The sequence below is a fragment of the Pseudorca crassidens genome, chromosome 17 (genome assembly GCF_039906515.1).
Source record: "Pseudorca crassidens isolate mPseCra1 chromosome 17, mPseCra1.hap1, whole genome shotgun sequence".
NCBI lineage: Eukaryota > Metazoa > Chordata > Mammalia > Artiodactyla > Delphinidae > Pseudorca > Pseudorca crassidens.
This window is the reverse complement of record NC_090312.1, coordinates 80,653,506-80,677,178: the sequence shown is the minus strand read 5'-3', so window position 1 is coordinate 80,677,178 and position 23,673 is coordinate 80,653,506. Positions and strand designations below refer to the sequence as shown.

General features: G+C 42.8%; 2 protein-coding genes across 10 annotated transcripts in view; one reads left to right on the top strand and one right to left on the bottom strand.

Annotated features, from left to right (window-relative positions):
- Positions 1 to 9,458, bottom strand: part of PLAG1 (PLAG1 zinc finger) — a 51,468-nt gene extending 42,010 nt beyond the window's left edge. For all 5 annotated transcript variants that reach the window (XR_010936519.1, XM_067712300.1, XM_067712302.1 and 2 more), the window contains exon 1: positions 9,244 to 9,458. The gene's annotated coding sequence lies outside the window, so the exon portion shown is untranslated. The remainder of the gene's footprint in view (positions 1 to 9,243) is intronic.
- Positions 9,459 to 9,798: 340 nt separating this feature from the next.
- Positions 9,799 to 15,448, top strand: CHCHD7 (coiled-coil-helix-coiled-coil-helix domain containing 7). Of its 5 annotated transcripts, XM_067712294.1 has the most exons (6): positions 9,799 to 9,947; positions 10,411 to 10,540; positions 10,897 to 11,016; positions 12,810 to 12,879; positions 14,466 to 14,564; positions 15,310 to 15,448. In XM_067712294.1, exons 4-6 carry the CDS (start codon positions 12,826 to 12,828, stop codon positions 15,412 to 15,414), a joined length of 258 nt encoding a protein of 85 aa, XP_067568395.1. In that variant the 5' UTR covers positions 9,799 to 9,947; positions 10,411 to 10,540; positions 10,897 to 11,016; positions 12,810 to 12,825; the 3' UTR covers positions 15,415 to 15,448. The 5 variants fall into 5 exon arrangements, with proteins under 5 accessions (XP_067568395.1, XP_067568397.1, XP_067568396.1 ...); XM_067712296.1 differs by lacking the exon at positions 10,897 to 11,016; XM_067712295.1 differs by lacking the exon at positions 10,411 to 10,540 and having other exon boundaries at positions 9,806 to 9,947.
- The last annotated feature ends 8,225 nt before the right edge of the window (positions 15,449 to 23,673 follow it).

Below are 23,673 nucleotides of genomic sequence, written 5' to 3'. Positions count from 1 at the left end.
TTTGTAGTCTCTATTTCATTTTTTCTGTAATCTTTTATGTTTCCTTCCTTTCTTTTTCTAGTTCCCTGAGCTCTTTTTCTAGTTCCTAAAATATCCCTAAAAGTTAGGTTGCTTATTTGAACAAGAAGATATAACATCTATAAATATTTACGTACCCAACATAGGAGCACCTAAATATATAAAGCAAATATTAATGGCCCTAAAGGGAGAAATAGACAGCAACACAATAATAGAAGGGAACTTTAATACTCAACTTACATCAATGGACTGATCACCCAGACAGAAAATCAATAAGGAAACACTGGCCTTAAATGATATATTAGACCAGATAGAGTTAACAGGTATTTGCAGAACATTCCATCCAAAAGCAACAGAATACACATTCTTCTCAAGCACATATGAAACATTTTTCAAGACAGATCATATGTTAGGCCACAAAACAAGTTCCAATAAATTTAAGAGAACTGAAATCATATCAAGCATCTTTTCTGACCACAATGGTATGAAACTAGAAGATAATTACATGAAGAAAACCAGAAAATTCACAGATATGTAGATTAAACAAAATGCTACTGAGCAACCAATGGATCAAGGAAGAAATCAAAAGAGAAATTAAAAAAAAAAACCTTGAGACAAATGAAAATGGAAAGGTAACATACTAAAATTGACGTGATGCAGCAAAAGCAGTTCTAAGAGGTAAGATCATAGCGATAAATGCCTAACTCTAGAAGAAGAAAAGTTTCTATGTAGTATAGATTTAAAAAGATAACCTGAGCTAGATTAAGAGTGCTTCAAGGTAGGAACTTCTTTTAAGAATAATATGATCTAGGGAACAGGAATTCTCTTATTAAATAAAAGCAGTTAAAGTTTTGAAATAACTATCTTAATTAGGTTATAATGTCCAAAAAAGACAGGGTTTTAAGGAAAACAGTTACACTACTTAAAAAAAAAAACCAAAACCCAAAAATATACCTAAGAGTATTAAATGCTTTAATGATTAAAAAATTCAACTACAATGAATATTCAATTGATGTAGATAAAAGCAATACTAAACCATTCATCTCCATTTTTCTTTGAAAACTAACTATAATAATTGAATATGTTATGATTTTTGAAGTAATTTTGCCCAGGTATTTGAAAAGTACATTTTCATTAACTGTCAAAGGATAGATGTTTAGGAACTTCTGTAAACTGCCAGATTTTATATGTGTTCACTTTTGTTTACAAACTTTGAGGCACACAAAAATCGATTCGGGTACAGAAACAACTTTCAACTACAATTCCCTGTATTTCAGCAGTACATCAAGTTATCCTGTTAAATACTTAAAACCTTCGTTCTATGTCTAATTAAAACGATTACTGGATAGTTTACTTCCATTCTGATTTGGGTAAACGATTATGATGATATATTTTACCTGTAATATATTTTAAGATGTGATGTATACCAAATTATTACTAAGGAATATCTGTCTTATACAATTTTCTTATAAGAAAGCTAAAGCAAATTACATGAGAAGCTAAACCTGATATGTGTACTTTACACAGGGCATAGTTAAATCAGTTATTTGTTTGCATGGCAGCAGCTCTGAGGATGCTCAAATTTTATGAAGCAGAAAAAGAAAAGCATAAAATATCACTAACTGCTGTTAGAGGTGTGCCTTACACTCACAGGCATTTTGCTGGAAACATTTTAAACTATTCCAAATAAGAATTACTAGGGCTGCTTCCACCACTCTTGGTATAATCAACATACCTATTTTATTATATATCTAATGCTATTTTAGTGCTGAAACACTGTGCATTTGAACAGTAATTTTCAAGTAAAATTCTATTAATATTAGAAGAGAAACATAATTGAAACTGAAATTTTACCCAATTAAATTACTTCAGACAATAACAAATTAGAAAAACACATGAAAAACATTTTCTCAGTTTTATTTAGAAAATAATTTTAGAAGTACAAGGGAAGCAAATTCATGTTTGAGAGGTAGCTTATAATCAGATATGATGATCATATTAATATTTATTTTTTAGGTTATAATAGATCTTACCCAAATATATAAAGTGACAACCCTCCCATAAACTGTAAATTTAGAGCAAATTTAGTTTTAAGGTAAAGGAGCTAATTTCTCTTCTTTGGAATGGAACAGTTATAGAAACTGTTTGGGAATTTGCACAAAGTAGCTTAAAAAAGGTAATGCTCTCTTATATAAAACAGTATTTTCATTTCATTGCCTAAACTTGATAAAAATAAAACCTTTTACTATAACTCTTTTGGAGTATAATGAAAAGTGATGCGGGCTCTGTGTAATTCCAGCATTAAGACACTACAAGAAAATAAAATCAAGTTATTGAGAAAATCTAGCAGGCTAAAATTCAACTGGTGCTATTTTGAACCTGCACATTTGAACTACCTCAAGCTTTCAGGTTCAATTTCTTAAAATTCTTCTGATCAAGAACAAGTGAATCAACTTTTTGCTAAAGTATCTTCAAATGAACAAAACTGACTAAAACATTTTTCTAATTTTGCCTATTAGACAAAGGGACTAAATTCCTCGTTCTCTAATTTCTAGTTTAACAGTCTCCAAAAATGTATCTCAAAATTAAAGGCTCTAAGGTCAAACTATTGATTAAAAAGACAATTTTTTTAAAAGTCAAGTGGCAGCCCTTTAGTTGTAGCATTTCATCTGAGAATTAACATTCCCATATTCAGAAACTAAAAGATAGGATATCATAAATAATCAATAAACACATGTGCAATTCCAATACTGGTTTGAGAAAATAATTCAAACATTTAATATCTGAAAGCCTCAAATGAGTCTCTCACTCTCAAAAAAAAGGTAGCGCTCAAGACTCTGCAATGACAGATCATCACAATCTGTAGAGACCCATGAAGAAAAGATGCCTCCTCTACCCTCAAAGTATTTTCTGATATTGAAGGAAAAGCCCACTCCCGAACATAATACTGTAATAGGTCTAGATTCTCCTTCAGAAAATCAATTGCTAATTAGTAAATGGGAAGGAAAATTCCTTTAATTGTCAGCCTACACCTAAAAACATTCCAGAAATTAAGAAGTTTGTGAATGTTCTTATCTTTACCTTGTGAGAAGCTTTTTAAATGTTATGAAGTCTGTAAGAAATGATTTAAATTGCCCTAAAAAAGTCCACAAAGTACACTGTTCTTATACTAAGGTTTTAAAATTTATTTCACTAACTTAACGGAAAGTTTTAAACTTTCTGATGAAGAATGAAGAAAATAATTTTCAACAGTTTCTAAGATTTTTCAGAACACTTCACTTAGGTACACATTTAAAATAATCTTTAATCTTTTAAAAAAAAACAAAAAATCGTTTTTCCTTATTTAAAAATAAAGAATTCCAAATAACCACTACATATTATTCTTAAATTTAATTTAGTTTAATACAAGTCTAAAGATATGGAGGGAAAACTTTTGGGGAAACTATTTTTAAAAGGTTATAAAACCAGCAATTTGTATTACAAATACTCTCTTATAGATCCCCCAATTATCACTCTCATTTTGGGGGGGTAAATTTATTATTATTTGCTTTGTATTTAGTTATTCTTTATTCACAGAAGTCAAATTTTAAATTTACCATGATTATTATTTAATCTGATATTCTCATCCACTAGTTCTTCCCCATTAATTTTGGACATTTTAGTCCATACTTCTGTTCTTGTAATACACTTTCATTACTGAAAACTCATTTTTTTTAAGACATCAAAAAAGAACACTTTTGCTTTCTAACACATTCATATTTCTAGGTTTTCTATGTATTTAGATTAGGAAAAGTTTTCACTTAAAAAAAAATACAGGGAAACATTTCAAGCCAGTTGCTCCTCCTATTAAGCTAGGACATAACTGCCTGAATTCATTCATTCTGTGCAGGCATACCCATTTCTTAGGTTGCCATCTCAAATCCCCCCCACACACACACCACTGTGGTTAGTTTTAATACCATGACCCTGCAGTAACTCTGTTTACAAGACATCCAGGGACTTATAAACACTAACAATTTTAATGCAGTATCACATCACTTCACTTTTTAAAAATGAGATATTATTTGTTTTCTGAAATTGTGACTTTGTTTTCTGATAAGCATTAAAAAAAAAAGAGCAAAAACCTTAACACTTTAACAACAACAAATACCAGTACATACACAAAATCAGAAAACAAAAATACCAAAGCACCTTTGGCAGTTCCTCACCACCCATACCCTTGTCAATACCACCCTTGGTGGAAAAGGTGGAGACAGGTGGGCACCCAGACTAGAATGCAAATGACTGGGCAGTAGGCCAAGTGATTTAAAAGTAAAAATCAAATCATGGCCCTGCAATCATTTCTGCCAGGTTTTCACACATGTATATTTCTCATAGCTTCAAATGTGAAGTACACACCAATACTTTCATAAAATGTTATAGTCTCAAATTTTGCATTTAATTTCTCAAATTAAATTTAAAAATTACATTTGCTAATGAGATATAAAAATTGCCCTGTATAAATGAAAAGTAGTAACACAGTAGATGTCAGGTTCAAGCTTTTCAAAAAAAATTAGGGACTGAAATACATACAAAAGTAAAAATTAGTTGCCTCCAAAGTGGTCTTATTGTACAATGGGAAAGAATTCCCCTGCATGGATTCTAAAATCATAGTTAACTTAACTGTTCATCAATCCAGTGTACCCTGCCCTCACATTTAACTTATTTGTAAATACTTTTCCAAGGCTACCTAAACAGTTACTAATTGGTTAAATATGCTGCCTACATTAATTCCTGTTAAAATTAAAGAAATCAAAGGTCCATTTTTGTTCTTTTGCAGTGTCTGATATATTTTTAAAGTATTTGATGTTTCAGATAAGGTGTTTATCAGGTTCTTAAAGCATTTAGAAAATGGCTCAAGGGACAATTTTTAGCCCTTTTACCTTTAACATATTCATTATATTGGGTTGTGTTGAACAGATTCAGTTGTTCCTTCCTTCTTCTGAAACTCTTCCCTACTCAAATAACTTAAGAATCTAAGACATTATCAACATAAAGAGGACAATTTGTTATTTATTTCCTATACATTTGGAAACACATCAAAAAGAACAAGTATTCCAGGTTGTGTAAGTAAAGTTATTCAGTAGAACTTTTTTCTTTTTTCTTGGGTGTGTGTGTGCATGTGTGTGTGTGTGTGTGTGCACGTGTGTGTAACAGGTAATTTTTTATATATATTATTTTTCCAAAGAACAAGATTCTAAATAAAAAACATTAAAACATTCCTGGAAGGAACCAATATTTTGATTACACAGCTTAAGGGGCAAATGATTATCAAAACAAAACTTCAAAGATCGCTATAGATACATGTTTCAGTTCTCAGGCTTTTCAAATCTCAAAGACAGGAGCATTGTATTTCATTCAGCAAATAACAATTTAATCCTTACAAAGGAAAATTTCCAGAATACCAAACCAAAATGTATACAGTGACAACCAGGATTATGTTAAAAACAAAGGAAAGAAAAAGAACACCTTTGTATGATATTAAAACAGAGAGTATCCTTAAAATTGGGAAACTATGTTGATAAAAACATATTCATTAATTTATTTAGCTGTAAGATGTCTGTTTATTAAAATATTTAGGTTATAATAAATATGCAGGTATTGAATTTTATCAGAATTAGCCCACATTTATAAATCATCTTCCAAAGCAGCTAAATACCTTATAGAATTTCGAATAGCAAAATTAGGCATATAAATTTCAAATAAGAATCTCAGCCTATGAGGTTTCTCTAATTTTAACTGAAATAAAGATTTTGAGTATACAATAACTTTAGCTTATTTCTGTAAATTGGTACAATTTAATGGTAGCTTCAGAAAAAAGATGTTCAACAGGTAGTATTTCTCAGGCATTAAAAAAGCTCAGTACAGTCAATTCAAAGAAGCAATCATGCTCTGCTCTATCTAAATAAGGCTCTCTGAGGAATTACAGGTTTATACTTGTGCGCTCTGAGTGCATTTTCTGATTCAGAAAAGTAACTAGTTGTGTAAAACCCAAACATGAAGTAAGTTTCATACCATTCTTTGTGAGATAGAAAAAAAAAAAAATCACAATACCAGCACTTTTATTTAGGTTGACAGTAAACTAATCACAACTTGAAGTGTCCAAACAACCTCAATAACTCAATGGTCTAATGTAACTGGAAGAAATACTTTTCCTTCACTTTTACAGAAACTGAATTTATTGATATTAGTATCTGGTTTGTGAAAGTGGCAACTATTCAAGATCTAAAAGTCCCACTTATTTTAAACACATAACCGAATTCTGACCATTTATAGTCAATGTAACTGTCTTGAGCCAAAATAACAATGAAAATGTACGATAAATTTCAAAGGTTTTATAAGTATTAATGGCATTCCAAAACCTCTGGAAAGATTATTTGGGGGGGGGGAGTTTCTCTTCTCCTTTGACAGTTTAATCACTTTCCAATCAATTTTGATTTAACAGTGGTTCATGGGATTAATTTTTTAATGAGTTCTTAGAAAGTTGCAATTGCTTCCAAAATCAGAAACCACACTACACCAATGTAATGCTGTCATGGAGATGTTTACAGAAAGGTGCAGATAAGAGCTCAGAGGTGAACACAGGTTAACACACACTAGACTTCAAAATAATAATTTGTACAGTATGGCAAGACAAAATATTCTGTATAAGAAGTCTAAAACTCCAGCCCTAATTTTAATCCATTTCTATAAATCATAAAAACAAGGGAAAATAGGCATCTATTCCAGAAACTTCATATACCTGTGGAAAACGGAACACAAGTAAATTCTATTCGAGATTAACCTTAATCTCCAATAGAGGACAGCAAACAACCTACACATTTTAAATTTTGGAAATACTGTGAAAATCTAAGCCATTAGACTCAATAGTAGTTTATGATCAGTAAACATTTCCTGTTAAATAACACAAATAAATTCAACCTAAAAGATGCAAACTGGTAGGTCACAGGACTTTAAAACCTTTCCATTTCAAAGGCGCAGAGTTACAGCACATGTATAGGATGGGGTTTTAAAATGGGTATGCGTAAACTTTTCCATGGTGTTGGTGTATGTGCTTTTTTTCCCTTAAAGAAATGTCTCCTGCTTACAGTGTAAAAGAATCTCCACCACTCTGTCTGGAGTTTTCGACCAGAAGTCCTCAATGTACCTTAAGCCAAATTGAATATTAGGTATTTTACAGCTTTTACAAAATGGCTGTAAAATTCACATTATGGGCATACACAGCTCTTTGATCTCACTGCACAGAATTCATAGCTGTTCAATAATGCTATACCATTACACCACACACCTTAAACTATTCCCATTTTTCCACAATTCCTTCCAAAATCAGCTTCCAAAGCAAAGCAATGTAACATGCAAAGTTCCTGGGAGGGCTTGTTACACAAAAGAACAGCTTGGATACAAACTGATCTTCACAATATCCATCTTCTGTTGGGCTTGCTTATCCCTCCTTTCCCTCCATCACTGCTAAAGGTGGGTGCATTTGAGTAATGGAAAGAGGAGACCCTTCCATCACCACACCCTCCCAGAACCTCTGCTTCTGATCCTCACGCAGGGATTCTGTGTAGGTGATGAAAATCATCAGAAAAGAGAAGCTGTCCCTTTAAAATGCCCTGCTCTGTCCCATATCCCACGTGGAACCAACATCAGCAGCACTTTCCCATTAACTTCAATGTGATGCAAGAGGCACCATCCTTTTCTATACGTAAAACCAGAAAACCTCAGCTGAACATTCCTTCCTGAGGATGAGCACGTGAAGCAAACGTGTCAGGAAGGGATAAACCCAGCAACTGCCCACCCCACCCCAAAAGGTGCTCCAGTCTTGCACACCAGCCTCTGTGTGCAGCATCACCTCTCTACCCCTCCTCTGTAGAGCCTAGTTTGAAGAAACGAGGGAGCCACCAACAAAACCTGAAGCATAAATGCGACGAAAATGCCATCTAAAGCCGGAAAGGTTTATTCTTCCAATCACACATATTAACTCTATTAAGAAAATGGCATCACTTTTTTTTCCAACGGAGGGGGGGGGGAACCCCGCAACGATCATTAAAAGAGAGTTATAAAATAGCAAATATAGTGTTTATCTTATCTCAGATCAGTCCACATTACCAATAAGTTTAGCAGTTTCTGCACTACCACCTCCCCCCCTCCCTCCCCCTCCTTCTCGAGCATCGGATTTTCACGTTTTCTCATTGTCGGTTGAGTTATAAAAGGCTTTTGCCCTTCGAAAGTTTTAAAAAATAAATAAATATTAACTCCTTGGTCCCTGCAAAGTCAAAATGGGCTTCAGGGGAAAGGCGGTTCATCCTTCTACCTTGAGCGAGAAAAGGGGGAGCATCCCGGATTTTTTGGGATTTTTTTGCGATTTTTAAAAAATTTTTATTTGGTTATATGCCTGAGTTCTCCCTCCATTTTGGTTGTTTATGATACTGACAACAAGCTGTCCCTGCTCTGTGCAGATCTCCTGCTTTCATTTACCACCCCTCCTCCCGCAGGCACACACCCCGGGCTCACACCTCCCCGTAGACCCCGCACCCCGACCCCGACTCGCCCACCTGAGGAAAGGGCAAAAACAAATCCGTTTCTCCAAAAAAGAAAAACCTCTTTTGAAAAAGGGGCAAAGTTCCCCCAAGTCACTCAAAGTGCCCCCCAAATATTGCCGACTGCGGGTTTCCGCCAGGCCCTTTGGGAAGCGACCTTCCCCCGGGATGTTTTGGTGGAAAATGCGGAGAGTTTACTCGTAAAACTGAATTTATATTAATTTTTCCCTTATTTTTCGGGTCTCTAATGTCTTCCGCTCTCGCTGCTGCCGCTGCCGCTGTCACAATATTCACAGCACCAGAGCGGAGGAGGAGGAGGAAAACTTTTCAAACTTTCCAGACCCTGAAGAAAGGGTTTTTTTTTTTTCCCACCGACCTCACCTTCGGGTCTCCAGCCGCATCGCCCCCTGCCCTGTCAGCAGCGACTCCGGGAGTCCTCGCACCCCCGCTGAATGATTTTATTTTATTTTTTATTATTATTTTTCTCTCTGGGGTCCTGAGCAGGGGCTGAGAGTAGCACAAACTTTTCCTCCTCCTGCCGCCGCCGCGGCTCCTCTGCCCCCTCGGCGAGTCCCATAATTTAAATAACCCTGATATTTCTCCCGCTAAACGCCTCTCCGCCGCCCCGGACCCCGGGAGAACTCACCGCGGGGCTTTAACATCCTCCCTCCGGCCCGTCCGCCGCCTTTACACCGCCCGCGGAATTTCTAATAATTTTTTTCTCATATTTCGGGCTGGACGCGGCGGGCCTGGAAATTGTTTCCTTACGCCTCTTTCCAGCAGCCATTGTAGTGTATGCGCTGCCCCTGCAGCCCAACTTGCAGCTGCCGCCGCCGCCGCCGCCGCCGCCACCGACGTCGCGCCCACCGCTGCCTCCCCCGGCCCGCTCGGCCGCCGCCCCCGCCTCCCGCCGGCCCGCCCCCTGCCCCCGCCCGCCGCTGCGCCCGCCCCTCCCGCAAGCTCCGCCCCGGGGTCGACCACTGGACGCCGCCGCCGCCGCAGCTGGGCCCGCCGATTGGCCTTCCCCGCCGCCCGTCAAGCCGAAGTGTTAAGAGGCGGGCCGCGGCGCGGGGGGGTCGCGCGGGGCGGGGCCGCGCGCGCCGCCCCGCCCACTCCTCCCGCCTCGGCCCTCCTCCCGCCGGCCGGGGGCGGGGCGAGGCCCGTCCGCCCCCGCCGCGCCAGGCCCCGCTCAGCTGTCAGTCAGGCGGCGGCGCGCCCCGATTGGGCCGGCGGCCGCCGGGGAGCGGGGGCAGCACGTTGGGATGCGCGCTACTTAAGGTCCCGCTGCGTGAGCCATTGACGTGTTTGGAGCTGGAGACGGCCTGGGCGCTGGTGAAGCGGCAGCCCGAGGTGAGTAGTTCCCCGCCCTTCCCTCTGCGGCGGCTGCCGGGCTGCGGGAAGAGACTGGCGCGCCTGGGCCGCCGCGGGGCCCGCATCCGCTTTTCCGGCGTGACGCCGCTTCCACCAGGCCTCGCCTGGGCGCGGGCCCCTTCCCGTCACATCCTCCCCGCAACACGGGTCTTCTCGGGCCGGGGACGAGGAAGTTGCCCCCTGCCTGGGCACCCCCGGCCCTTCCTTCACCCTTCCTTCACCCTTTTTCCCAGCCTTTGGAGCGTAAATGCCTAGCCCTGCCCCCAGTTCCCTGCGTTTTCCTCTCCCCCTGCTCTTCTGGGCGCCGTCGAAGGTGAAGGTCGGGGCAAGGTGGGTTCACCTGCGGCCGCCGTCGGGGGGCCGGGCAGCTCGTTGGAGGTAGCGGGGCCTGGGGCTCGCCTGGCTCCAGAGTCTCCGTTCGCCTTCCCCGCCCCCTCCGCAGGGCCACCGCTACTTCCTGACCCTGCCTGCCTGCACCCAGCCGTGGGTTAAAGGCTTGAGGGCCTCGCAGGACGTGTTTCAGCTTCCCGACGGTTGCCCTGCGGTGTGGGAGGGCCGCAACCCCTGCCTGGGCAAGGACCAGCACGGGAGGGGTGGGCTGGACGGGTCAGCAGCGTTCGCGTCCCCCTTCCTTTGCAGAGCTGCTCGGAGTGGCGACCTGAACCACTGGGTGGGAAATCAAGAAATACTTTTTAAAGCAGTTTGCCCTTTGGAAAAGATTTTAGGGCTATTCCTCAAACGTGCCGTGCTTTTGCGGCCCCTCTCTCAAATCGTTGGTTTCTTTCTGACTGTCCCCTGCAAGTAGAGCTTCGTCACGTTTGTTTGGTACCTTCAGAAACTAAGTAGATAAGGCCTCGCTGGCGGAACACTCGAACTTGACTTCAGCCCCGCTCCTCACTGTAAACTGACATTTCCTCTTCATTTCCAGTTGATACATGAGGATTCATGCAAAGAAGGTGACAGTCGGAAATCCAAACTTAGATTGACTTGTATTTAGAATCCGGAAGGAAATGAAAGGTGGATAAACTCCTACAGCAGACCTGATTCGGTATATGTGATGTTACCTCGGTGTTATTTGTAAAGAATTTCTGACCCATGACAATGATAAAATGCGAACCAGAACACTTTCACAGGAGGCAGGCAACCTGAGTTCTGTCTGCGTCTGATCGTTGTTGCGATTATATCCAAGGCATATGAACAACTAAGCAGAGTTCTTTGCTCTCACAGCATAGGACAGATGTAGAAAGGAAGGCTGTGAATTTACTTAGTGCCCTCACCTCTCATAAGAAGAAGTGAAGGCTGCAAAGGAATTGTATTCAGGAGAGGAAGAAGCTTCTACATATAGTTGAACAGCATCTTGAATTTCCTTTTTGCTAAGATGTTTCTGCTAGCTAGGTATACTCATGTATTGGTCAGTGAAGATGATAAAATAGAAGGATTACTTAGTGGGTACTGAAAAGACCCCCGAACGATTAGACTTTTTTCCATCCTTCTTTGCAGAGGTTATCTCCTTTAGCCTGGACATCGTGATCTTTCTCTTAATAGAGAAACGGAACTAGTTGACTCAAGATTCAGAATACCTTCACTTTTCAGGAGCTGGTGGGGTTTGATTGTTTTTCCTGAATGTACTTTATTTCTTTTAACATGACTGATATGTTTTGATGGTCCCATCTTGGGCAAGGAAAGTAGAAACCACTTTGTACAAAAATTCTGAGCTCTGTCTGGTTATACTGATGCAGTTTTTATTCAGTGGTGTTTTTGGTAAGTCATACTGCATTATTTGCTGGCTTCTCCTTAGACCTGTAGGTAAAAGACAGTTAAGCTAGAACACCATTCAGGAGTAAGTTCCTTAAACTTAGTGCAGAGCATTTAAAAATATTTGTGGGTGGCTTAATCGATAGTATGCTAATACGTTGAAATAAACAAAAAATTACCTTTTAGTAATTAACAGTTGATTATTTTTTTTTAGTTTTCCCTTTTAGTTCATTTCTGTGACATGTCTTTGAAGATAATAGTATACCAATTTCAATTAACTTCATTATAGAGAGTAGTTGTCCTGGGATAGAGTCGACATACTTGTTATATGAGTATACAGCTTGACTTGGAATCACTAATTGGCCCTTAGAGAACTGTGGTCATCTTTAATGGATAAAGGCTTCTTCAGAGCTGTATCTCTGTATACGGCTTTAGTTGGAAGATGAATGCTGTACAGTAGCATTCCCTGACTTCCTTCAACCCTGGGAAGTATCAGCTAAATAGAAGATGCCCCTGGAAGTTAAGTTTCAGATTTTCTTTTTTTAACTTTTCAGAATGTCAACTAAGTAATAACTTTGTTTTGTTTTTGTTTTTGGTATATCGGCCATCCCAGGGCTGGCCATGGAGTAGACATTCACGTACTTTAGTTAACAAATGTTTTTGCTAAAGTTGGGTTGTACTAAAGTATTCCACCCTTATTTTGTGTGCTAATCCATATATAATAAGGAAGTAATAGAGTGCATGCGGTATTCTTAGGTTTCGTTAATACATTTAATTGCTTAACCTTTAGAAATAGGAGTAAACGAAAACCAAATTTTAGCTGAACTATCTTTCGTTCTGGACATTGTAATCAAATTTCAGTAGATGCACTTTAGGAATTTAAATAAGGCCTTTGCGCTGAGGCACAAGTCAGTGCAAAGGAGAATCACATCCAAGTCTTTACTCTGAAAATACAGAGGTTATATGAGTTCCTCACTGGATAACCATTATGGCAGAATTAACTTTTCAAGTACTTGTGGAGCTGATGAGATTTACTAGCTTATATTGTCATCCACTGTGTAACTCTTCCCCAACATCTGCCTGCAGGAAGAAGACAGGTAGGATGCCCGTGGTAGCTGGAAGGCTGAGAGATCCTGACATAAATCCTTGCTTGTTGGTAAGCCAGATCGCTTTTAATTGTCGTGAGTATCGAGTTGGAAAAACAGGCTTCTTCTGATTTTGTGGGCGTCAGTTTTCTGCAGTTCTTAAATAAAGTTATTTCTGTACGAGAAATATTCCTGGCCTGTGTATCCTTATTTCACTAGAGCATTTTTAGATATTCATAATCTAGCTAACAAGGATTCATCTCTTTTAAGTTTCCCTAATTTGTATAACATCACTGTTATACTAGACAAGCATGTGTAACACAGAGGAAATTCTTGAGTCCAAACATGCAAAGATGGAAAGTAGGTATTTTTAAACCGTCCCTGAAATTTATGTTTTGATAGCAACGCCTTCATCATGTCCCTGAGACAACCTGCTGAGGATGAGGGTTGAGAACTGAATTAGGCTATTTAAAGCCTGAAGGTTTTCACAAACGTATCATGTAAACAGAACATTTCGTTGTAATGGTAAAGCTTTATTGGCATTTATTTGGTAAGATTTAGCGGTTCTTACTTGTGGCATTGTCACCCTTGAATAATGCAGTCGTTGGACTGGTGCTATGAAAATTATATTCCCGATCCTATATGCATTTTCCAAATATACACATTCATTAAATATTTGGCTTAGAAGATTAGCTTTGCTACATATATGACATCTGTTTAACGGCTTTACTAAGTCTCTTTAGCTAGACCATGTTTCTTAGATCTGTGAAGGAAGTTACCTTCCCCTTTATTTAAAGCTTCCCTTTAGCTGGAGTCTCGGAATCATGCCTTTCACTTTGAAGTTTGTTCTCCAATCTACTTCCAGTTCAGACAGCTGAAATTTAACTCCCAAATGGCAGCTACCCTCCTTTGAACTCTTAGCCCTGTGTTGCTCCTTGTGGTTTTGAAGTGATATTAATGATAACCTATTAAAATTGCTTGCATAATTGTGTACTTACTTGCGTAATGGAGCAAATGATAGCCAAACACACGTTGAGATGAATGTCGTTAAGTTACCTTGCAGACCAGTCATTAGCAACTTACTTAGGTTCTCGAAACCACCCTAACTCAAACATTCAAGGCCAAGCGAGAACTTGGAGGGGCGGAGAGCTGCCCTCTGAGTCGGGAGACTGAGTTTTGCTTCCACATACAGCAGTGATTCCCTCCCCGCTCCAGCCCGCCTCCTGTGGCTTGTGGGGTCTTAGTTTCGAGACCAGGGATTGAACCCAGGCCCCGGCAGCGGAAGCACCGAGGCCTAACCACTGAGCCGCCAGGGAACTCCTTGCACCGTGATCTTGAGCATGTCGCACCTTGCCTCGGCCTCTTCATTGACCGGTTACTGGGTTAAGTGATCTCAGTCAGTGCTTCGACTCAAATTCCTGTGATCAGGTGTTCAGAAAACTGACGCCACTGTGAAAAGGAAGATGTCTGCTTTGAGCAGAACGAATGCTGGGATAGTTGGAAAGATAATTCTGTTCCTGTTCATTATCTGTTCGTTCAAATGAACAAAAAGGAACTATTTCACATTACCTGCTCTGGGGGGGAAGCAGCTTCAGAAGTTTGTTTTTTTTTAGATGCCATTCCACCTCTTAAATGATACCTATCTTACATATTTAAGGAATCTGATGCTTCTACCAGATGTATGGATGAATATAACTATGACAAAGAAAGGTGTTCCACTCACTTCTTGAAGTACAAAAACTGCCGGAAGTTCTGGGTAAGCCTAGTTTGGTTACCTTTATGTTGAAACTCATCTGCTCAGCTTGAAACTGAAGCCTGAAGTTTGTCAGCACCCACAATCCTTCCTTAGTGATGGCTGTCGGAAACTTACCTTTTTGACTTTATCCTCCGTGTGCCCTAAAGGATCCTTGGGCGCTCTCGTTAGCTGCCTCACCCTCTGCCCACGTGTAAGGACGCAGCTCTGATAGAGGTGTGTCTTCCTACGTGCATAAGTGCCTGCGGCCCTAAAGCGATAGCCTTGTTAACAATTGGAGTTTTCTGGAGGTGAGCGGAATAGGTGGCTCGCCCTGTCACAACACGCATCAGGCTTCCTTTTCTCTTCTTCCTCTCCCGCCATCACCCGTGGTCCCATTTTTGGCGGACGTTGCCATATAATTTCTGTTTCTCTGAGCTCTGGATCCAGCTGCTTCCTGTCCCTCTGCTAGCTTACCTGTTGGTTTCATTTGGCCGTTACTCCGTAGCTCCTCTCGATGGGCCTGAAGTTACAAAGTGTGTCCCCACCCCAGTTACAGTTAACATATTCCTGTGGGAACAATCACTTCTGTTTAATTGAGAATCGTCTGAAAACAGTATCTGGAGTCCTAGAATGCATTCTTTGTTGTTTTTTTTAAACTCGGTTTTTTACGTTTCCTTTCTGAAGACCACAATAGCAGATTACTGGTAACTGATTCGCATTTAGTACTTGACTGATTTTGGTTTTTCTTTTTTGCACATACACACAGAATTCTATCATGATCCAGAGAAGACGGGATGGAGTGAAGCCGTCTATGCCTACAGCAGCAGAGAGAGACATAATCTTGCAAGCAATGGGCAAGATGCCCTATTGAGTGTTTGCATTAAAGTGGTTTATTTAACTCAGAAGCAGATGAATATGTTTAATAAGTGGTTACGGTAACTTCTTAAGACCTTCCAGGCCTTACCCAGACAGATCTCAGATTCCACCAGGGGAAGCCCTGTGTCCTCTGTGTTTGCTCTCAGTGCCATAACGAGAGCAGGCCGCTCTGGCTGTGCCGCGTCACCGAGTTTACAAGACTTCCTGAAGGCAGGGGAGCGTCAGGAAAGAGTCCATGAAGAGTCGAGCTTTTCCGCTGAGTTTCGAAAGAGAAGTAAGTCGGGAACGAGGAAGGACTTAATGGGGGTGAAAGGGAAGCAGTGCTTGTGATGTGAGTGACGACATGATGGAGGGAAAGCTGGAGCCACATCTGGAGAGCAGTGTGTAGACGGTTCCCCCTGGAGGGTGAGGTGGGGGACTGAGTGGTGGGGAGAAGATGGGAAGGTAAGTCCAGGGTGGCTGCGTGGTGGGCGTCTAATCCCAGTGCGTTAGATCCCTGCCCTGACTTCACTCACGTACCTCGGTTTAAAAAGGTTAGGGGAGCAGGGGAAAGGCAAGGTTGGCTGAAGTGGCGTGAAAAAGAACCGGCTGTCTTCATTTTCTTTCTTTAAGGAAAGGCTTAGTCAAAAGATTCTATAAAATCTATGAATACTGGACAACCTTGTGAAGGCGTAGTATCCTTGAACCACAGTAATGGAAAGAAAAGGTGATACTTTCAGAAGTAGGATCTCTGCTTGCAGGGTGAGGTGGACCAGGAGAGTTTGGGGCTCATCAAGTGATTGCAGCACCGGGTGAGGCCGGAGCTCCGCTTCATTTAGTGATACGAAAGCAGGGACGCCCAGCATAGTGACCGGGTGGATTGTGGGGCAGCTCTCAGACTCACCGCCTTTTAAAATCCAGTTTGTTTCATTTACAGAATTGTAAAAGATACATTATTTGATAAAATTTAATGTACTTATAAAGTCAGCGAAAACAAATAGTTTGTGTCCCTTGTTTTCATCTGGTCCTGGAGCAGGAGTAGTGTTTTAAGGGATGCTGACAACAGACTATCCTTCTCGTTGGTCTGAATCCAAAACCCAGGTCAGATGGTTTTAAATCATATGATCTTGATTTCCAAATGTGATTCTATTTGAATAAAAGATGGATTCTTTCAGAAATTCTTTGATTTGTACTGATTGCTCGAAAATGATGGGTTAAAATAGCTGACAAGAAACTAATACATACTGTGTAAGAAGCATTTCAGAACTTTTAAGCTTGTTCAGGGGTTTGGAATTTTAATGTCACCCTTTTAAAGGTACATACCAACAGCAGCATTCATCCGGTAGCTATTTGTCCTGGCCTAGCTCTTTTTTTTAACAGCAGGTTCATTGAGATGCAGTTTGTAAACCATATAAGCCATCTATTTAAAGTGTACAATGCGATGGTTTTTAGTGTACTGACAAAGTTGTGCAGCTGTCCCCACAATGGATTTTAGGGGGCATCACCCCAGAAAGCAAGCCTGTACCTGTTAGCACACAGTTCCTTTCCTCCTAACACCACCCTTCCTCCACTTCCCCAGCACGTAGACAACTGCCAGCGTACCTTCTGTCTCTAGAATTGCCTGTTCTGGACATTTCCAGAAATGGAATCATGCAATGTGGTCTTTGGTGGCTGGCGTCTTTCACTTAGCCTCATGTTTTCAAGGTTCATTCCTGTTGCGTGTATCAGTACTTCATTCCCTTTCACTGCTGAGTAACCTTCGACTGTATGGCTGTACCACCTTTTATTTACACACTCATCAGTTGATTGGTATTTGGGTTGTTTGCACTATTGGCTATTTTATGAGTCATGTTGCTTCTTGAACTTCTGTGCATGAGGTTTTGCGTGGACGTTAATTTCTTTCTGGATGTATACCTAGCAGTTGAATTGCTGGGTCATACGGTAACTGTGTTTAGCCTTTTGAGGAACCAGCAAACTGTTTTCCAAAGTGGCAGCACCATTTTGCAATGTATCAGATTTCCAGTTTCTCCACATCCTCATTAACCCTTATTATCTGCGTTTGGTCACAGCCATTCTAGTGGGCGTGAGCTGGGGTCTCACTGTGGTTTTGATTTGCGTTTCCCTGATGCCCAGCGATGCCGAGCATCTTCACTTGCGTCTTGGCCACTTGTATATCTTCTTTGGAGAAATGTTCTTCTGGGTCCTTTGCTCATTTTTAAATTAGGTTGTGTATCTTTATTACTGAGTTGTCAAGAGTCCCTTACATACTAGATACAAGTCCCTTATAAGATACATGGTTTGTGAATTTTATCTCCCATTCTGTGTGGGTTGTATTTTCACCTCGTGGTGTCCTTTGAGACACAAAAGCTTTTAATTTTGATGAAGTCCAATTCATCTTTTGTTGTAGCTTTCGGTGACATATCTAAGAAAAGATCCAAAGGTTTACATCTACGTTTTTTCTAAGAGTTTTATGGTTTTAGCTTTTATGTTTAGGTTTTTGATCCATTTTGAGTTAATTTTTGAATGTGGTGTGAGGTAGGGGTCCAACTTCATTCTGTTGCACCCGTGGCTGCCCTGCCTGTCGTCCCTGCCTCTTTTGTTGAAAAGCCTGTGGTTTCTCCTGAATTGTCTTGGCACCTTTGTGGCACAGTAGCTGATTGTGTTTGTGAAAGTGTTTCTGGACCTCAGTTGTGTCCCACTGATCCCTGTGTTGATGTCTATGCCAGTCGTGCACTGTCCTGATCACTGTAGTTTTGTAGTGGTGGTGCAGCTCCTCAATGATTGGTATCTATAGGTGTGTTTTCTATGAAGTACTTTTGAAGACAGACTAACTGGGGATTTCTGATCAGCAAACTCTTAACATATGTGAGCATATGGCTCTACCCAGGTTCTACCCAGGCAACACTGTTCAGTTCTAACTTTGTCTTCAGTTTGCTAACTTCTTGTTTACACCTTTGCACACACCCTGCTGACTTTGGGACACTATTCTTGTAACCTGGTTGTTAGAGATCTTGTTGCACCACTTGAAGGGACAGAGTCCCAGGGGTTTCCCTCGTCATCACTGTTAAATTTGCCACTCTTTTAATTTCTCTTTCTACGATTCTACTTTGGGAGAGGTGAAGCTAATAAATTAATTGTGTCAGGACGTGAGTAGGTGCCTAGAGAAATTTGGGAGGCAGGCAGGCCTTTGGAAGCAACTATCGACTAACAAGATGCATAGAAGGTATTTTACCGTGTTCCCGTGCATCTCACGCTGGTAGGAAGCGTCTCATCGCAGGTTCCATGTGTGTGTGGTATGCAAAACCAGTCCTTTTGAGAATCGCTGTATCTATCTGAAAGCTCCTGGCGGATGCAGCAGTGTCATTTGTGGTTCTGCCCATAAGGCCTGGCAAGCGTCTAGTACGTAATAAAGGATCAAAGCTGTGTATGTGTTTGGGAAGGGAAGGCTTTTAAAATTGAACACAATGAAAAATTTGCAGGTTCAGGGCTTCCCTGGGGGAGTAGTGGTTAGGAGTCCTCCTGCCAGTGCAGGGGACACAGGTTTGAGCCCTGGTCCGGGAAGATCCCACATGCCGCGGAGCAACTAAGCCCGTGTGCCACAACTACTGAGCCTGTGCTCTAGAGCCCGCGAGCCACAACTACTGAGCCCACGTGCCACAACTGCTGAGCCTGCGTGCCACAACTACTGAGACTATGCTCTAGAGCCGGCGAACCACAACTGCTGAGCCCGCATGCCACAACTACTGAGCCTGCACGCCTAGAGCCCGTTCTCTGCAACAAGAGAAGCCACCACAATGAGAGGCCTGCGCCTCGCGACCAAGAGTAGCCCCCACTTGCCACAACTAGAGAAAGCCCGCGCACAGCAACGAAGACCCAACGCAGCCAAAAATAAATAAATAAATAAATTGATTTAAAAAAAAATAAAAAGGAAAAACACGCAGGTTCAAACAATGCCAACGGGTTTACAATGTAAATAAATCTGCCCAGGAGCAGCCAACGTCAAGGGTTTTCACGGTTTTATACGTTTGCACGAGCGTATCTGTATATTTGTTTATTTGTTTTGCACAAAAGGCACATCATAGTACATGAGTGGAGGCCCTCTGCTTTTCTCACTTAGCAATATAGTTTGGAACAACTCCCCACGTGTGGTTACAGGTTTACTCTAGTTCTTGCATTGTGCAGGTACACCGTCCTGGAACCAGTCTCCCACTGAGGGTTCCCCTCTTAGGAACGAGGCGACAGCTGCGGTTCTTTGCTTGTTCCGTTTTTATGTGTACGCTACGTGTGTAGGAGTGGAAGGTTTCAGTAGTTTGCATCGTGTAGATGTTGCTAAACCCCCTCCCACAGGAAGCACACTCGCACTCCCAGAAGCAAAGCCTGAGAGTTTTCGTTCCTCACGCCCTCAGTCCCACTGGGCACTTTAAAACTTTCATCCTTGTAAGTTGATGAGTGAAAAATGGAATGGGCGTATTTATTTCCTTTGCTCATTTTTTTTTTTAGATTGTTGGTGTGAGCAATTTGGGGAACTCTTGGTATAGTAAGGGAATTACCTCTTTGTCAAATGTATTCTGTATATTTCTCCCAGTTTGTCTTTTAACTTTGTGTTTTCATTTCTGAGCAGTGTTTTACATTTTAAGGTAATTAAGTAGATCAGTCTTTTTGCCCGTGGTTTCTGGTGGTCAATAAACACTAAATGAATCCAAGTACAAGCACTGCACTTGCAGTTCACTTCTGCTCAGCAAACATCCGCCAGGTGCCCGCAACGTGCAAAGCGCTGGGGTAACCGTGTGGGAGGAGCCAGGCACCGCCGGCCGCAGGGGACTTCAGGATGCTCCCGGGAGCGGCCAGGGCAAGCTTCCCAGAGGGTGAGTGGCCTCGATAGACACGAAGGGGCACGTCCTGTTCACTGACTAGAGCAGAGTAGGTGAAGGGGATGCGGCAGGGGCTCTGGACAGGTGGGCTGGGCTCACATTGTGTGTGGCCCTGAATGCTGTTCCTGGGACTTAAACTTCCCTCTGTACAGAAAGAAAAGCTCTGCAGCGTTCTGAGATGGAGAAGGTCAAGTCCCGTGTGTGTTTAGAAGGGTAGTTCTGGAGGCGCTGAGACAGGTTATCGCAATGACCCTGGATCCCTCCGACCATCTACACTGTTGCCCTCGGGAATCCTCGCCCAGCTCCAGGTCCTTCTTGGGACCGCAGCCCACAGAACCTCCCTAAATGCAACCCCAGCAAGCCCCCTGCTTAAGCTTCCCAAGACCTGCCATTACCTCAGGATAGACATCCACACTCCTTCCCCTGGTTGCCACGGTCCTCTAGATCTGGCGACATTTGTAAAGGGTGCAGCCTTGAGCAGGATGCGGAGGATGTGTTTTTGAACACACGAGGCCCAGGCTCTGTCCTCAAGGAATTAGACTTCAGAGAGGGAGGCAGACGGGAATGTACCCGCCACTCCTTCCAGGCACAGTGTCTTCCCCGCACCATCGCTGCCCCTAGGCGGCCCGGTCCTCCCCGCCGAGCGCCCAGGCCTCCTGAGGCCACAGTCAGGTCTCAAAGGGCCTTTAGCCACCCCGCCCCCTCTGCAGCCTCCCTGCCGCCCCGGTCAGGGCCCATCGCGGCCCCCTCGCCGCCCCCGCCCCCGCCCTGCAGTGGTTCTCACTTCGTGAGTTCATATGATCAGACGAGGTAGAACCAGGCAAATAAAGTCACCCGGATGGGCTTTTAATTTTTCACCTTTCGTTTTTATTTTGCAGAAGCAGAGTAAGAGAAATGTCTCCTAAGTGTGAAATGCTTTGTTCTGAAAAGGAGAGTGAAAGAGGTGAACCGGTTGTGCTTTGAGTTATGAACATAGGAACAGCTTTCGTGGACAGGCGTCCGCATCAGGAGCCGCCTCTGTCGTTGGTCGTGTCCACACTCGAAGCCCAAGACGGTGGGGTTGTGCGCTCAGATTCTCTCTTTATCTCATCACTGCGTTTAGAGACCACAGATATGTCAGCTTGGTACCGACTCGGATTCCTCCACCAGTTCTGACCGTCCTCCCAGAGAAGGAAGAGAGTCAGGACTGTGTCCCGGCCCGTCTTCAGGGTGGACAGGATGAGGAAGGGGCAAGTGTAGGGCGTTGAGATGGGGGAGGAGAGGTGAAGTGAGCACCGAGGGTGAAGATCGTTCACACTGCAAATAAAGCTTCCAACGCCAGGGCCTAAACCAAAAACCTCACTTCATACCCAGAAGCGAGACACAGCACGATGTGCAAACGGCACTGCATTTGCAGTCACGGTATCCAGGTGTGAGTTTGGGCTCCGTCCCTTACTGCCCGCACAGTCCTGAGCAAATCGCTGACCCTTCTAGAGCCTTTCGTACTGTGAATATGCCCTAACTGTCCTGTAGGTTGTTGTGAAACCCAAAGCAGAGTTCACGTGTGTTGTGCAAGTAGGTATCATTAATATTATTAATATTTGAAATGCATTGATAAAGATAATGGATTTGTATGTAATCAGCAAAAGCCTGGCTGATTTTGGTCCCCTCTGAAAACCGTAATATCAACTACTACAATCTTCTTAACTTGACCCCCTCCCTCAATCCCTCCCTAAAACATACCCCCAAACTCCATCTCTGCTAGAAGAGGTTGCAGGAAGCCAAACTGATCATTGTTTTATTTCACGCCCTCACTTCCAGTTTTATTATGTAATTTGGCCCAGAATGTTCTCTCCTCTAATTTTCTTCTCACATTCTACCGCTATCCTAGTCACCTCACGTATACCTGAAATCTCTAATAAGCAAGAACAAGTACAAAAAAATTCATTTTGGGGGTGGGGTCAGATTAGAAGAACAGGAAATATTTACCAAGTCACTCGGAAGAAACTCACTAGGCACCGGTGTTCAGGGCCCGACTTGCATGAATAGAATTGACTGCGGGCCGGATGGTCCCTCTGCCGGCGCACAGGAGCCCTCTCCCTCTTCTCTTCCAAAGCTGTCCTCTGTTCCCTTCAGGAATCGCGCTGGCCTCTTGGTGGGTCAGCTCTGCCTCACACTAGGCCTAGTCCCACGCCAGAAGCGGCTCTTCATCCTCTGCACCTCCTGGTGCCTGGGCGCTAAGTGCAGCTCTAGTCCACTCTGTCCGTAATTAGATGCTGGTTTCCATCATGTCCCTGACTGTAGACCTAGGTTGTCCCCGTCACATCCTGCACTAAACTGCAAAAGCAGGGACCACCATGGTTCCTCGTGCAGCACCTTGCAGTTTGCAAGGTATCGTCAGAAGCACGGTCGTATTTAACTCGCAGCCCACCCCTGGGAAGCCGGTGGTCTTCCTGGCTCGCAGAGGCAGGAGTGAGACTTGCAGCCTATAAACTGCGTTTTGGTGCAGTTGCAGTTTCTCCCGCGTGGACCCGGGCTCCTCAGCGTCTTTCCTCTCCTTGGCGGCTCCTGACTCTGCCTAGTGTTCCAGTTACTATTCATTTCACCATCTAGTACTTATTGAGTCTTGGACATAAATAAAAGGCTTCTGCACGGGATGTAAAAGTGAATGAGGATTTATACTCTAGGGAGAAATTTACAGATTAATCAGTGTCTGTGACTGCATGACTGATTCTTTACTTAAACTTCTAAGAAGTCTTTCAGATGTTTGGTGCCGGGTGCCCTGTCAACCCTACCTGCTTCCTCTGCTCTTGAGGTGACAGTGGGACGTGACGTTGCTGAGATGACCGTGCTCTTTGTCGAGAAGAGCACGGAGGGGAGGCCAAGGTCTAGGTCATCTGCAAAGCAGACTTCTTTCCTGGATATAAAGGTGGGTTTTGTCATCTTGTGCCGAAGTGCTTCCTGACACATACCTGTGCCCCTTAGAGACTGGGGACTTGTGGCCAGGGGTTGGGGCGTTTTCAATTCGTGGTTCATGGGCTGGGCTGCTGGAGCTGTCATCTGTCTCCCTGCTTGCTTCTCCCTTTCAACGTAGATGTCATCTTGTAGAGCAGCATTCCAGAGGCTTGACAGCTTCTGTATGTAATTCCCACTCTTGAAGAATGTCTTTCACAACCTCAATAGACTATATTTCTCCACGTCTTGGGAAAACAAGACCAAACAACGCCAAGAATAGCAGCAAAGCCCGCCGGTTGACTCTCCTGAGTCCTGTTCCTGGGCGGGCGTGGCTCCCGCCCCTCGTGGCCGCGTGGCCCCCGAGCTCCAGCACAAGAGGACTTAGGGCAGCGTTTGGGTCAGTTACCTGTATGTCTCTAGAAACCCCTTTATCTATCATTTGGGGATGGGGGTGGGGTGAAGATGTGGAA